General features: G+C 39.1%; 4 protein-coding genes across 4 annotated transcripts; 1 reads left to right on the top strand and 3 right to left on the bottom strand.

Annotated features, from left to right (window-relative positions):
- Positions 1–77: 77 nt before the first annotated feature.
- On the bottom strand, positions 78–2,332 carry LOC110745881 (pentatricopeptide repeat-containing protein At1g08070, chloroplastic). The gene has a single exon (XM_021946035.2). It carries the CDS (start codon positions 2,198–2,200, stop codon positions 101–103), a length of 2,100 nt encoding a protein of 699 aa, XP_021801727.2. The 5' UTR covers positions 2,201–2,332; the 3' UTR covers positions 78–100.
- Positions 2,333–4,074: 1,742 nt separating this feature from the next.
- Positions 4,075–5,013, bottom strand: LOC110745904 (uncharacterized). The gene has a single exon (XM_021946062.2). The coding sequence runs from the start codon at positions 4,890–4,892 to the stop codon at positions 4,455–4,457; it is 438 nt and encodes a 145-aa protein (XP_021801754.2). The 5' UTR covers positions 4,893–5,013; the 3' UTR covers positions 4,075–4,454.
- A 458-nt stretch (positions 5,014–5,471) lies between these two features.
- Positions 5,472–9,145, top strand: LOC110745900 (pachytene checkpoint-like protein). The gene is made up of 14 exons (XM_021946058.2): positions 5,472–5,747; positions 5,863–5,926; positions 6,046–6,152; positions 6,414–6,481; positions 6,715–6,818; positions 6,902–7,006; positions 7,114–7,203; positions 7,295–7,370; positions 7,474–7,543; positions 7,632–7,702; positions 7,848–7,938; positions 8,413–8,540; positions 8,670–8,795; positions 8,893–9,145. The coding sequence occupies exons 1-14, from the start codon at positions 5,615–5,617 to the stop codon at positions 9,031–9,033; spliced, it is 1,374 nt and encodes a 457-aa protein (XP_021801750.2). The 5' UTR covers positions 5,472–5,614; the 3' UTR covers positions 9,034–9,145.
- Positions 9,146–9,324: 179 nt separating this feature from the next.
- On the bottom strand, positions 9,325–11,355 carry BIR6 (Pentatricopeptide repeat (PPR) superfamily protein). The gene has a single exon (XM_021946065.2). The coding sequence runs from the start codon at positions 11,318–11,320 to the stop codon at positions 9,428–9,430; it is 1,893 nt and encodes a 630-aa protein (XP_021801757.1). The 5' UTR covers positions 11,321–11,355; the 3' UTR covers positions 9,325–9,427.
- Positions 11,356–15,390: the final 4,035 nt, after the last annotated feature.

Here is a 15,390-nt window from a genome sequence, read left to right as displayed (position 1 = left end):
AAAAATATCTTTTAACATTTTAGGAATTGCATGGCTGGGACTAAGGATGCACTAGAAACGCCTGTAGACAACATCTCAAATACAAGACAGGTTGTAGAATTCACCAATAGTCATTGCAGGAACATGACCCTTCTTTGAAATGATGGAAGCGGTTCCAGTCCCTAACAATAATTTGTCTGTTAAATACCTTTGATATCATCTTTGTTGCATTGTGGCAGTCCGTACAAACTCTAAGATTTTTAGATATTCTAAGTGTAGTTCCAGGAAGTGTTCTGATAAGACCAAAGGCAATGGCCAACTTCTCACTGTGGTGGGATACTGAAGCTTCCTTATCATCTTCCTCTGCATCTAGTCTTGCATCTGCTGTGTAGGGCACATAACCAGCTTCCTTAATCCGTTTCATCATGTCATGAGTTGCATTGTAAACCTCCTCCAAGTGTGGACATGCTTTGTCCTCAGCAAAGAACTCATAAATCACTCCTTCCAACTCAATCAAGCTACATCCCGGAGCCTTCTCTATTCCCTTTTCTCTCATTTGATTTCTCACCCGAATAGCATCCTCGTGCCTATCTACTGATGCGTAAATATTTGATAGCAGAATGTAGTCTCCACTATGAGGGGTCTCCAAACTGATTATGTATTTTAATGATTCTTCACCAATTTCAACATTTTTATGTGCTCTGCATGAAGCCAATAATGTCCTCCAAACAACTGCATTGGGTTGGATAGGCATGTTCTTGATGAACTGATATGCCTCTTCTATCAACCCAGCTCGACCCAATATATCAACCATAGAACCATAGTGCTCAATCCTTGGTTCAATTCCGAAATCTTTAATCATGCTGGTAAAAAGGTTTCGACCCTCATTAACCAGACCTGCATGACTACAAGCAGAAAGAACTGCGATGAAAGTCACATTATTTGGTTTTATATTCTTCTCCTGCATCAATTGAAAGTATTCAAGAGCCCCTTTTCCCTGTCCATTACTAGCAAGACCTTGAATTAGTGCTGTCCAGGAGAAGACATTTGTTGAAGGCATCCTATTAAATACTTCAATTGAACTATCTATACACCCACATTTTGCATAGAAATCAATTAGTGCAGTTCCAAGATTAACAGTGAGCTTCAGTTTCTTCTTCTTTATATAAAACTCAACCCATTTACCAGTTTTCAAAGCTCCAAGGACAGCGCATGAATAAAGAACACTAACCATGGTAACCTCATTGGGATCCACATTTGCCTTTTGCATGTCATGAAACAGATCAAGCGCCTCCCTGCATCTATTTGCTTGGCTATAACCAGAAATCATTGCACTCCACGCAACAACATCTCTTCGATCCATTCGATCAAAGAATCGTCTTGCAATCTCTACCTGACCGCATTTTGCATACATATCAACCAGCGAAGTGACTAAAGCAATGTTACCCTTGAGTCTATTTGCCTCTATATAGTCACCAATCCACCCTCCCAGTTCCAAATTGGCCAGTCTTCCACATGCTGTCAAAACACTAATCAATGTAACCTCGTCAAACCCAACACCCAGTTTCAACATTTCATGGAATAGCTTCACCACCTCGTCCCAACACTTGTTCTTCATGTAACCCGCTAACATCGAATTCCATGTCATACGAGCCCTTTCTGGCAATCCATCAAACACACGGCGGGCAACCTCAAGTTTCCCACAAGTTGCATACATATAAATCAAAGTGTTCTCAACGAACCCATTTGACTTAAACCCACATTTCACAATGTGGGCATGAATCTGTTCTCCTTCTCGCAATGCTCTTAGTTTAGAACAAGCCTTCAATATACTAGAAAGAGTGAATTCATCGGGTTCAGCCGAGCTTTCCTGCATTTGCTTGAACAAAAGAAAGGCTTCAAGAGGGGACTGCTTGTATGTGAGGCTCCTTATCATAACGTTATAAGCCAAAGTATCGGGTTCGTCGAGGTTGTGAAAAATGGAGAGAGCATAGTCCATGGTATTGGGGAGAAGTATGGCGGCAGATTCCAGGAGGTTTTCGGTGATGGCGGGGTTGAGGAGAAGGCGGGTTTTGATCAGGTGGGCATGCACTTGGTTGAGGTCTCTGGTGGTTTTGCATTGTTGGAGAATTAGGGTTTTAGGATTGTGTGGGAATTGGGGAATGGTCGTTATGGCAGTTAAGGGTTTGGCGGGAGAGATAGGAAGGGCTGTCAATGCCATTTTGTTCAATATTGGCTCTTTGTCAAGCTCTTAAATGTTACCCTGTCACTATAATAGTGTGGCTATAATAGTAGTATATGCAAAAAATGTGATGTTGCAGCTTATTTGGTATGTTATGTTTTTCGACTGAATTCAGACCACACATTCAAACAAGAATTCACTAAACGAACATTTTCATTAGAAAAAATTGCTCATTTTTCAAGATTCTAATGTGAAAATCTAGTGTGGTATTGAAGGCCAGCTAAGGTTTAAGAAAGTTTGGGAATGTAACATCATGATGGAGACTGATCTTGATATCCATTAATATATTATGCCTTTGGAGGATGTAAGGTTGAAAAAGAAGAAAAAATATCAAATTTTAGGCTCACCTCCTTCCAGCATTATTAGATTCATATGCTTGAATCAACTGTTTGATATAGACAAAAAGATAGAGAATTAGATGCCACACTTATCATCTTAGAATAAAGGCAAAACATTTCTGTCTATAAATTGAAGCTTAATGCTTCTAATACTTACAACTTGTGATTGCAGAACAATGAGCAGAAACTACGTGTACCCAACCAACCGCCAAAATGGCTCAGATTATTATTCTCATGTTCAAAGGATGGCAAGAGCCCCTAGTGTTCTCACTGATGTCCCTCACTATGGCCAGACCCTTTTCAACAACCAGGCCAGTGTAAGAGAGGACTATGGCGGTTACCAGCAAAAGCAGCGCCGCCCTGAGGTTCACAAGTCAGTTGAAGTGACTGAGAGAGTCACAGAGTGTGACAAGAATGGGAACTGCGTTGTTTTTGAGGAAACCGTCGATGTTGAAGCTGACGACTTCATCGAGGGCAAGCGCAAGGGATTTGAATTGTGCAAGTGGAAGACCTTCGAAGGCCGTTAAGGCTTTTGGAGAGCGTTGGTCATGGATGACCGGCATGCGTATCTCATAAACTAGTGTGCTACCCTACACCACCAGTTACATAAATAAAATGCCTGTCTTTTATAAATGCTGAAGTTCCTTGGCTCTTAGTAGGATGCCATTGTTAAGTTTCACTTATTAAATAAACAAGTTAAAGTTATAGTTATATTTGCTGTTATTGCTGTTCTTGTTCATAGTTTTGATGGGTTGCCCCTCTGCTAGTATACTGCTCTTGTTATTAATGCAGCAAAGCAATGGTCGTATGAACATCAGAGATGTGGCCTCCCATTTGCTTTAACTTTTTCTGTTGAAGTTGAAGGAATGGACGACTATACATATACTAATACTACTAGAGGTACAAGTTATGCAGAAAAATGGCCTCGAAGAGCCCTTCCAAAGCGTTTTCTTTGATAGGTCTTAGGTACCAAAAATTAACTGGCTTGCTTGAGCCCTGCCTCAACCAAGTGCTGCAATATTGATATGTATGGCTAGCATAGGGCTTGAGCCACCAACCTAAAGTAGTTAAGTTCAGCCAATTCATTGGAAAATCAGATGACAAGAGGACCGTGATGTGGGCGAAAATATGTTTATATCGAATCGAATCGTGCTTAGCACATGTCTTATGCCATCTTTGTTTTGAGCACCTGATCTGAAGCCCATGGCAGGGTATCTACCAGGTTCCAGGACCAGCACCACAATAATGTGGGGAATAACTTATCATTTTCAAGATCAAATTGGACTATGCATCTGAAGAGATTCTAGAGCAAAGGTATCAACTTGTAGGGTATTTGATCCCCAAAAGAAAGCATTGATCCAAGCCTTATTTAGGTAATGATAAAAGGTGGTAGAACTGAATATAGTTTTGCATATCTTGTCACTTCAAAATCAATCATCTACAGATCTCACCAAACCACCAGCAGCATCAAAACACAAAACATAGATAAGAAGCCATAAAGAATACATGGAGGAATTCGGAAAAAAGCAAAAGAGGATTATTTTTAAGCATAGGTACACTGGCACATAACAAATTAAGCGCATAATAACACAAGTATGCTTGTCCAGGATTTTGATCTTGAACAAATTAAGCACATAACAACACAAACAAACAAACACACCCAAAAAAAAAAAGTGCCTTCAGGCTCTTCTCTTTTTTATGTACTTCTGGTGTCAAAAGTTATATGCACAATGACCCAAGTATAAGCTCTCCCCACCCCATTCCCCTGTTTGCTATATTAGAAGAAAATTGCGATGGTAAGGCAAGCTTGAGCTGCAATTCACATTAACAAGAACAAAAATGCTGCCAAGAAAAAAAAAAGAAAAAAAAAAAAGAACCTCACAGAAGGACCAGAATTACGTATCATTATCAGGTGGAACATCAGCCTCATAAAATCTCCTTGAAGACATTTTATCAAACAAACTTCTGAGGCTGTGCTTGCTCTCCCTACGCCTCCTAACGACTCGGGTCGGACTATCCAGCTCATTAAATGGATTGTCATCAACGAATAACCCAGTCTCTAAACTTTTGGACACGGCCACAATCTCATAAGCATCCCAGAGTGACTGCCCAAAGTCCCATGCTGTATAACCACTAGCCTGATTACTAGCTGATGTAGATTTTCTCATCGCTTCGAGCTTGAACCGAGACGGTAATCTGCCTCTGAAATTTCTCCGGTGAGCGTCAAATTCGGACGTGGGCCTAGAGCCGCTGGAGTGGCTGTACCAAGCCTGTGCCACAGCCTTGAGAATTTCAAGTTCTCTGTCATCCTCAGGCTGTAACTTTTTCTTCATGGTTGTTTTTCTTCTCTAACAAAGTCTTGTATGGGCCATGTTATCTTGGGAAAGTTAGAGCCTCACATCGCTACCATTAGAAAAGAGTGAGATAAGTTGGCAAATCATATCCTTATGGTGACAGGATGATTTTATCTTTCATGGGCATGTGAGGTGAACACATACCAAATGGAAAATAAGCATACAAAGTGGGCTGGGCAAGGCCCCATTTCCATTCATGGTGCTACCAAAGAAAGGACATCTTTCTTATATTTTTTAAAATTTATATTTTGAAAACAAATGTAACTAGTTAAGAACAATTAATAATTTAATTAGGTAAAGGTTAACTTTGTAATAAACCTATGGTAACAAAGAAAGTAATGTTGCAGATATGGACTTAGTCAAGTTGGTTAGAGCGGATGTGATCCCCACCCTGCACCCGAGTTCGTTTATATTAAAAAAGAAGAAGAAGGTAATGTGATTATGAAATTTTAACTTGTGCTTATAGATAATAAAAAATCAAATCTTACAAAACTAATAGAAAAAGATATAATTTATTTGAAAAAGAAAATGTATATTATAAATTGCTGGACACGAAGTTTCAAAATATTCCCGCCCATTTTGAAGAACAATTTACCGGATTTCTCTTTGGGCTCTAGGGTTTGGCTCATCCCCTCCAAGCTGGTCTCGCTTCTCTGTGTGATGCTTTCCGCTTCATAGTCTCTCAAACCCTAAACCCGAAAATGAGTGCTCCCAGTCCCATGGAGATCTCTCTGCAAAACCCCCAAGACACCGAGATTCCGGACCAAAACGGCGTCATCGCGGTAGACTCAGCTCCTTCTCCTAGTCTTCCCCAAGACAAAGTACCTGTTTCAGGTCCGTTCGACTTCGTATTCATCATTTTGAGTTTCAAATTGTTCCAATTTGAGGTTGTGTTGATGATTTAGTTGTAAATTTACTTTCTTTAAAGAAAATTGATTGTCGGTTTCAGTTGAAGTCTCCCTCAAGCCCTCAAGCACAGCTCCGATTGACGATGTACGGTCATCCGTTGAGAGGTGTGCTGTTAAATTCCATTAATCTTAACTTTCGAGTAATGATTCTGAGTTGTATCTTAATTGGGTCTTATATGTTTGTTTTAACGTCTCTTTTGGTTTCCTTTTTGTTAAATGCTTAGAATGCTTGAAAAGAGGAGTTTAAGCTATACTGATGGACCTGTGCCCGTGCCGCCCGACGATCAGTTCCTGACGGAAAATGTGCAAAGAATCTGTATTTGTGACACGGGTATTATTTTTTTCTTTATCTTTGAATTTGATCACTGAGGTTAATAAAATATTGAAGGAAAAGAGAAGAAGTTTTTTAAACTTGATGATCAGCTGTGCTCAATATTGCGACTTTTTGTCAGCTGAACTTTTTCATCTTATAAAATGGAAAGTTGACGGCAGCACTATTTTTATTTCTTTTCTAACCATATAAAGGAGGAGGAGGAGGATGCAGTTTTCAGATATTCACCAGTTCTGATTACTGAACTGTTTATTTTTGTAGATGAGTGGGTGCAGAACCATGAGATCCTTTTGTTCTGGCAAGTAAAGCCTGTTGTGCATGTTTTTCAGGTGAGTTGCAGTGCTCATGAATAGCATAGGCAGTAGGTGTATCAGTTTACTTTGCTTTTGTTTATTTATCTTTAACTAGCAACAGTCTGTTACCATTGCCTTTTAGAATTCTGCTTTATTTGGTGCCTGGTGGTAAGGGTTGTCTGAGTTGGTACTGCCTGTGACATCTGAACTACTTTGGGACTCAATATCTGTTTCGAGTATTGATCTTTTTCTCGTATTTGCTTTGTCAGCTTAGTGAAGAGGGAGCATGTGAGGACGTAAGTGGTGATGGACAACCTTCTACCTTTAATGAATGGATTCTTCCTGCAAAGGAATTTGATGGGATGTGGGAAAGGTTAATTTGCTACTTCTTTACTTTTTCCCCCATTAGTAGGTTGCGATCAACTGATGTTGTGACATGGTCTTCTACCTTTCCAGCTTAATTTATGAATCTGGTCTCAAGCAAAGGTTGCTGCAGTATGCGGCTAGTGCATTGCTTTTTACTGAGAAGGGTGTCAATCCTTTCCTTGTGTCATGGAATCGGTAAGGACTTGTTTGTTGATTTCATCTGTATTCACATATGCCTGTATTTTATGATTATTGAGGAATTGCTCTTTAGCACCGATATGATTGTTTCTATCCCTTTGCAGCATTGTTCTCTTACATGGACCTCCAGGCACTGGAAAAACCTCTTTATGTAAAGCACTGGCTCAAAAACTATCTATTCGATTTAACTCCAGGTTTGTTGATGTATTGTTTTGTTCAGACGAATATATATTACTAAAATGGAAGCGTGTGAGCATTCCAGACTCATTACTATATGCTTTGCAGATACCCACAGTGCCAATTGATTGAAGTTAATGCACATTCTTTATTCAGTAAATGGTTCTCCGAGAGTGGCAAATTGGTACGTAGTTGATATTATAATTCTCGAAAGATGCTTCTGCTCTTTGTAAACAAGAGTTGGGATTTTGTATATGCAGTTTGTATAAAATATTTTTCAATCTTAGGTTGCAAAGCTTTTCCAAAAAATTCAAGAGATGGTAGAAGAGGAAAACAATCTGGTATTTGTTTTGATTGGTGAGATTTAATTTTACTGTGATTTCTGATTTCATGGTCATCTTTCTTCCATCTGGGTTGTGATTGTATATATGCGGTGATGCTGCAGATGAAGTTGAAAGCCTCGCTGCTGCTAGAAAAGCTGCTCTATCTGGTTCTGAACCTTCAGATTCTATTCGGGTACCATGCTTTCTCATTTCTCATATTCTAGAATACTTTCTAAGCTTTTTGATTGAACATATTGTGAATATAGAGAAATTTTTTGGATACGGTTCACACTAGCTCATTTTCCAGTCCAAATAGCACCTAAAAAATGACATGCCAGGTAGTGAATGCCCTGCTAACTCAGCTGGACAAGTTGAAATCAGCACCGAATGTGATAATTCTAACAACATCCAACATAACGGCTGCTATTGGTAAGCCTGTAATCAATTTCCTAACATGGTAAATGAAATTCCCTGGGTTTGCTTGCTATTTTTCATCTTTAACTTGGAGTGGAAAGTTGTAGCTTGGAAAGAGTTTATGTACGTTTCTCACTGTATATAACAGTTTAGTCTATTTGTGGTTTGCCTATGATAGTATTCTCATCAGTCTCCAATCCACTGTGGTTCTGAGGAGCTATGAAAAGTAGATAAGCATTGCTGTATATTAATATGCTACAGAAGCAGATTCCCGCATTCCCTAATTTCCAACCTATTTGCTGGGATCAAAGTTTTTAGCTGAATGTTATTCTCATTTTTTCTTATTGTTGGTGTTCTTTCTTTTTGTTTGCTGGGAGCATTTTTTTATCTTCGCTCTTTCCCTAATGATATGTTTTATTTTCTGTGTCGAAGGAGGAAAAAACTCTAAGAATCTGAGTATTTATGTATTTACCATTTATTGGGTTGCAGATATTGCGTTTGTTGATCGAGCTGATATAAAAGCATATGTCGGTCCCCCAACTCTGCAAGCGCGTTATGAAATCCTAAGGTCCTGCTTGCAGGAACTTATACGAACAGGAATTTTATCAAATTTTGAGGTACGTATCTGTCTTAACTTGTTCAGATACCATATTTGTTAAAGCTTTATTATATTACCTTCTCCATTAAGTGCTAATGTGGGGAAGTTTCAAATTGAAGCCATGTCTAATGAACATTGTAAATTTTAGGATTGTGAAAGCCCCATGCTTCCTAACTACGGTAGCTTGAAAGAGAAATTGAATATGCCTGAGGTTCAAGATGCCCGAACACTACACATGTGTAAACAATTGCTTGAAACAGCAGAAGCATGTGAGGTGAGGAACTGATTCTTCAATGCCTTCTAAATTAGCCCCTTTTTATCTATTTTATAAAGCTATTTGATTGTTGATTTTGCTTCTTTACTTTGGTTAGGGATTGAGTGGACGATCTTTAAGAAAGCTTCCATTTCTAGGGCATGCGGCTCTTGCAAGTCCTTATGGTTGTGACCCTAGCAAGTTCTTGAGTACAATGATATATACAGCTAGGAGGGAGCGTTCTGAGCTACCTGACTGAATCGACTAATTTTCACATCTTGTGAACAATGTATTTTTATGCTTACTGCAAACTGTGACTTATAATCTAATTCATTTTAAAGCATTAGCAGCTTCCCTTTGTTTGTGATGAAGATTATAGTTAAAATTATCATATAATCTGTACCCAAAAAAGAAAAAAAGAAGAAAAACGAAAGCCATAAAAAACAGCGAAGTGGCTATATTCTATTGAAGCATCACGGCCTTCCTGAAATCTCATAAATGGTAGGCTATATGCATCAATAGACAGAAATAACTTCAAAACGGACTAACATTGAAGAAAACAAGAAGCAGAGGCTAATTTCCCATTGTGTTTAAAAATGGGCAGACGTTACAGTTCAGTAGTTGACCATGAACATTACTGCAACAAATACATGTCAAGCAGCAGTCTGCTTGCTTTCTGTAGAACCAAAAAGTTTGGAAATTTCACCAAGCTTTCGAATATGATGAGGGCATTTATAAAGCAGTTCTTTGGCCTCAGAGTCTCTACCTTCCTTAAAGAATGATTTAAAAACATGGACATAAGCTGCAGACGAGGGATATTCCTTCACAGACAATGCCTTCAAAAATTCTGCAGCATCCTCCACTGAGCCAAATTTTGATATATATTGGACAAAAGGTTCTGGATAAGGTGGGTAGCTCTGTTTCTTCATTAAATGAAGAAGTGCGAATGCTTCGTCGAGTTTTCTAACTTCTAACAGGTTTTCGATAAGATTTTTGTATGTGGCTTGCCAGGGTCTTAAACGAGTCATATTCACCATTTCTATAAGCAATTTGTATGCACCCTCTATCTTCCTCTGCTTAAGGAATCCGTTTATCAAGACATCCAGTAGATCGGCATCAGCATCACAGCCTTTTTCGATCATCTTTGCAAAACAAACCAGCGCCGTGTCAACTTCATTAGCAGTACAGTGTCCTTGAATCAAAATGGTCCAAGTCTTGATATCAGGAACACACCCATTTGCTTCCATCTCATCCAGCACGTTGCAGGCTTCTTCAAGTCTCTTGGCCTTACAAAGTCCAAAGACCAATTGACTGTATGTAATGTTGTCTGGCTCATACCCTGCATTTCTCATAACCTTCGTAATTTTCTCTGCTTCATCAAAACTGCCAGCACTTGTCAAAGACCTATGAATTCCATCATAAAGAGCCTTAGAGAGTGTATTCCCTGCAGACTCGAATTTCTTAGCAACTCTAAACGCCATATCCAAATCTGGTTTATCACTTGCTGAGATGCTCCGTAAAAGCAGGCTGCAATCCTGAGCAGAAGGCTTATAAGGGCCATCCATCATGAGCTCATATAGCTTCACCGCGTCCTCCATCATCTTGCTCTTCTGAAACTGCCTCGTAATCTTTATATAAGTGTCCAAATCCAGTTCATGACCTGCACCCTTCATTTCCTCAATCACACTCCAAAACTCCCCAATTGAGTCAGCCTGTGCAAGAATCCTTGCAACTGCATTATATGTGATAGTATTGTGTTCATAACCGGAACTTTGACCGACCCAATGGAAAAAGCTCAAAGCTTTCGATGGGCAAATTCTAAGTTCCTTCAATACCCTTATGACAAAATTATCTGATAACGTAATTTTGAGCTCCCCCAACTCTTTCTCAATTCCAGCACTCCACTCTGACCCCGAAACAACATCGGCCACCTTCTTCGCAACCTCATCCGTCGCATTATCTTGCATCATCCTTTCAAAAAAATGATTGAAAGCCACAACATCATTATCCATCTTCCCCTTTTTAAGCTGTTCTACGATTTGCCTATACGTTTGCACTTCAATGTAAAAGCCTTGCTCTTTCATTTGCCTCAGAGTGATCCAAAACTGTTTCATTGAATCCTTGTGCCCTAAAACCCCAAGCATCAAGCTAAACACCGAAGAGCTTGGCCTAAAACCATTTTTCTCACAGACCCAGTTGAAAAAATCCCAAGCCTTTGTTGGGTCTTTATCCAGTTTCTTCAAAACATAGATAACTGCATCGTGGGTCAGTGATGGGTAGGACTCAGATAACTCGTTCTCCAACTCAGCGGACCACTGGTTAGCCAAAACCAGTTGCAGAACCGAGTTGGGGGCCGAGGAAAAGAACAGGCTTTGATGGGTATTGAGGAAATGAAAACCGCATGATTGATCAGAATGAAAGTGTGAGAGGTGAGAGAATTGAGTCACCTGAGAACAAATCGGCCGAGTTGTGACGTAGGACCTGGTCAACACGAGCGAGTTGGCGAAGCCAAGGGTTTTGAGCAATGCTGCCTTTGCTCGATTCATGGCTGCTAAACTTTTTCACTAAGAGTCAGACTACACCACAGAAGAAGCCACTGATATCAATTAGGGGATTTCCAGGGTTTAAGCCTTTTCGGGTCAACCCGAATAGAGTTGCGTCCAAATTGGAGCCCATGGGCTTGTCGAAACCAAATGGGGGCCCATGTGTTTTTAAGACTTTCACAAGGAGGGGCCCACCAATGCTGTAGGAACGGTTTCATATGGGCCCCACCCACCTTGAGTATCTTTCACGCGAAGTTGGGTTCGGTTATTAAAGTGAAACCCGGAACCCGCCCTTTTTTTTTTTTCTCAACGGGCGTGCGAGGCTCCCTGCAAGTCTAAATACACGTGGCAGTTGGTTATAGGAGAGGAGGCAGGTGGGGTCATGTGTGCTGTGGGTCCAGAAGTTTGCGAGTGCTGTGGAAAGGTTTGGGTAGAGAACTTACGCAACATAACAACGGTGGTCCTTTATTCCTTTTTCAATCGGGAAGCTTACACAAAAATGGCCGTTGTGAGATTGAAAGAGATTAGCCCTTTGATAGAGACATACGTTGCTCTCTTATCTTGAGCCCTTTAGGTGGAGAGTGTCAATCAATTGTCAAGACAAATGGAAATCCCAACTAAATACGAGAAATTTACATGCGAAATATTGTGTCTTAAAAAGCATTATGTTTATAACATACGCTAAACGAATCAAAGTTAAAAATTCAATAAAGACAAATGACGTAAAATCCGAATGACCTAGATATGCAGTAGCATTAGCTGACAAAATAATTCATAGACTAGTACATATTTTGGCATATCATGAGCATAAGCTTAGGTAGGAATAAATTATGATACATATTTTTATCTTTCGTAAAGCAAATCATGGTCTTAACTGTGTCATTATGAAGTTTAGATGGTCAACCACAAGACATAAGTACAATTTCGAGTCTTGACCCAGCTAATATACATGTCTGATATTTATAATTTGATCTCATAAGATTCTGAAAATAACAGAGTGACCCCAAATCAAACACCGAACATATCAAAAGCAACACAAAAAGAAAATTATAATCCTCTTTTGACATGAACCGACCAAAAGAGAAAAGAGAGAAGAGCCAAAAATTCAAAGACCAACATAGATAAAGATCCTTTTTGATGAAGGGGTTGGCTTTACAAAGAGCTGGGGCACCATGTATGCTTTGCTAGTTTGCTTTGCCTTGAAAAATTTGTTACCCTTCAAATGAATCCCACCTCCAAAACGAAAAATTCCTCCACTGTGCTGTATCTTTTGTTTCTTGGCTTTCCTTTTCCTGTGGAAACGTGCCCCTGGGACTGTTCATTAAAGAGAAAAAACGTGCATGCGGGAATATAAGATTAGGTCTCCACAGTATGCGTGCATCACAATATTTCACCTGTCTCTGCAAATAAAGCCAATTTCCTTGCCACTTCTATATCTATATATATGTATATATCAATGTTTATATGTTCTGTGAGTTCCTCATATCATGCCCTAGCTAGCTACTTCTCTTGCTCTTTTCTTCTCCCTCCCATGACAACCATGGTGGCTGCTTTTGAATTTGTCACATTAAGCATGAAAGTTTTGGTTTTGGAAGTTCAATATTGGAAGCAATTTAAGCTTCTGTCTCAACTTCAAGAGATGAGTGTTTGTTCTTGGAGCTGCCATTTAAAGAAGTTTGAGGTCTCTCCTCCTCCTCCTCCTCCAAGGCCAAGCATAGTGATGTAGGTGTCGATAGCATCGATCCATAATCACGGGGGAATGAAGCTCTCCTGGTCCGATCACCTTCTTTGTTCTGGGTTCCTTTCAGTTTTAGTTCTTCTTTTATATCTTTTTGGCTTTTGAGTATGTGCAGCAAATACCATGTTGCTGTCCTGCATGTTCTCATATTACCTTGTTCCTTGTAAGACTTTTTTTAATTTTTTGAGTACTTTTCCTATTGAGATGGGCGATATTGTAATATGTGTACTAAAACATCCAATATATATATGCTTTCATAGTATGCAGTCGATACATAGCTAGCTTTAATGTATCGGATTTGGATTTGTTGTTATTATTATTTACTTCTGATGTTCATAATTCTTGGTAAAAATACAAAGTCTTTGAAGTCCAGAAGCCATTGAGTATGAAACTGTCAGGTTCTGAATGGGCTTATGCATTCTGCAATTCTGACTTATTAATTAGATAGACTTTAAAATCAACAAGTTGGATTTTTTTTTTGGTTAGACAAATAAACATGCCTTATAGTTCTCCTTCTTGTTCTTCTTAATGGTTTTATCATCATTCTGTTGAGCTAGTGGTTCAGGAGATATCATTCAAATTATTACAAAGCCTGCTTAAAGGGAAGGGCAACTGAGCTGTGGTTTTGTCATTTTTGTCACTGCTACTCTAATTTGGGTGACACTGTAGATGCATATGAAAATCGCATCTAAGCTTTGCCATCTTGAATTTTTTTCATCCAATTTGGGGCAATTTGTCTGCTGTTATGCAGCATATATGTGCTGATTTACCACAATGGTTGGTGCTGCTGGCTCTCTCTTTTTTCTCTGAAAGTTTGACCAACTGTTAGAATCTTTTTCCTTTTACACCCAACACACAAATTGAGCACAACTCAAAGACTGTTTAGCAGCAGTGGCTGGCATATCCCAATAATGAGTACATTTTTCTTTTCTTTCAAATTCTTAAATAATCATGAAAAGCATAGGTTGACTATGAGTTTGTTTTATGGTACTGGTCCCTGGGCAGATATAATTTCCAGCTATGAGATCTCATCTGTTAAAAACATGATAAAGCTTTCTTGAGTACCATAATCATTCATCTTTCTCTACTTTTTTTTTATAAAAAAAAAAATCAACAGAATGATGGTAAATGATATCATGAAATGTGGCAGAAATGTTGTGGCCTTCCTATTTCCCCACCAATGTTAAATATGGGGCAAACTTTCACTTTGGCTGCAACCTTAGTTTCAAGCCTTACATGGATACCAAGTACCATATGGTGCTCTAAACTCATAAAAGTTAAATAGTTATAATGACTTTAGCTTAGCCTTCTCAGCCCCACTCTCTCTCTCTCTGTGTTAAAGTATGAACATGGAGGCAGAGCAAAGGAAAATTAACATAATATCTTTATTGGTGACAGTGTAAAAAACAAAACAAAATCTCTTTATGAAAGCTTAGTGTTAACAAATTAACAGACACAATTGCCAAAAGGCTATGACTTCTCCCTCATGATTGTTGTCCAGTTGTTCCTGAATTCTACCTTAAAACAATAGTATCTGTCAAAAACTGTCCAAAGTTCTCACTCATAGATCTCCATTGATTTTGACTCCAAAGATTTCCTTTAGCTTCTTTTTCTGTCAAGCTACTGATAGCCCATACCATGAACACCTTTAGCCCAGTCTAAGATTGGACCTCTTCATGGTTTCCCAGTGTTTCGGCCCAAACATTCCCTTGGACTAGTTGTGAAGACCTCCAAATGGTAAGGGCTCATCCCAAATAACCCAGAAACCCAAATGGGATCTCCACTCATATTCTGATGCCATTAGTTCCTTTTTAGCTTTTGGGAAGTTCCTTTCCTGCCAAGCAAGCAAAACAGCCCCCTATTTATCACTAAACTAATGAGACACTAGTCTCTAATAATAATGATTTAAAAAAACAAAAAAACCCCTTTGATGGGTTTCAATCTTTTAGAACTTAGAGAACAAGTAAATAGATATATGATATTGAGCTGTCTTTATAAGAAAATGCCCCACCACAATCTTTTCAGCTTTGTTGTTTGGCCCTTTTTCTAGGTGTAATGCACCGTCCTGGTCCAAGTCGATGCACTACTCCACCATCCTCCCACACTAAAGCAACTTTTTGTCCAACTTGTTATCGCATGCCTGCCTATCTCCTTCCTGGTTAGGTTGTCTGCTCTGGAAACTGATTCTTTCTTGTCACTCCCTTTTGTTTTCCTAGCTTTTGCCTAAATCTTTGTCATTAAATTTAATCATGTCATTAGTTTCTGTTTCTAGTCAGCCCACGAGTTCGAAAAACCCCAACAAACTTGAATGTAAGAAAATAATAATAATAGTCCG

This window comes from Prunus avium, chromosome 5, assembly GCF_965620075.1.
Source record: "Prunus avium chromosome 5, drPruAviu1.hap1.1, whole genome shotgun sequence".
NCBI classification, from domain to species: domain Eukaryota; kingdom Viridiplantae; phylum Streptophyta; class Magnoliopsida; order Rosales; family Rosaceae; genus Prunus; species Prunus avium.
The sequence above is the reverse complement of the archived record's forward strand: the minus strand, read 5'-3'. Positions and strand labels throughout refer to the sequence as shown.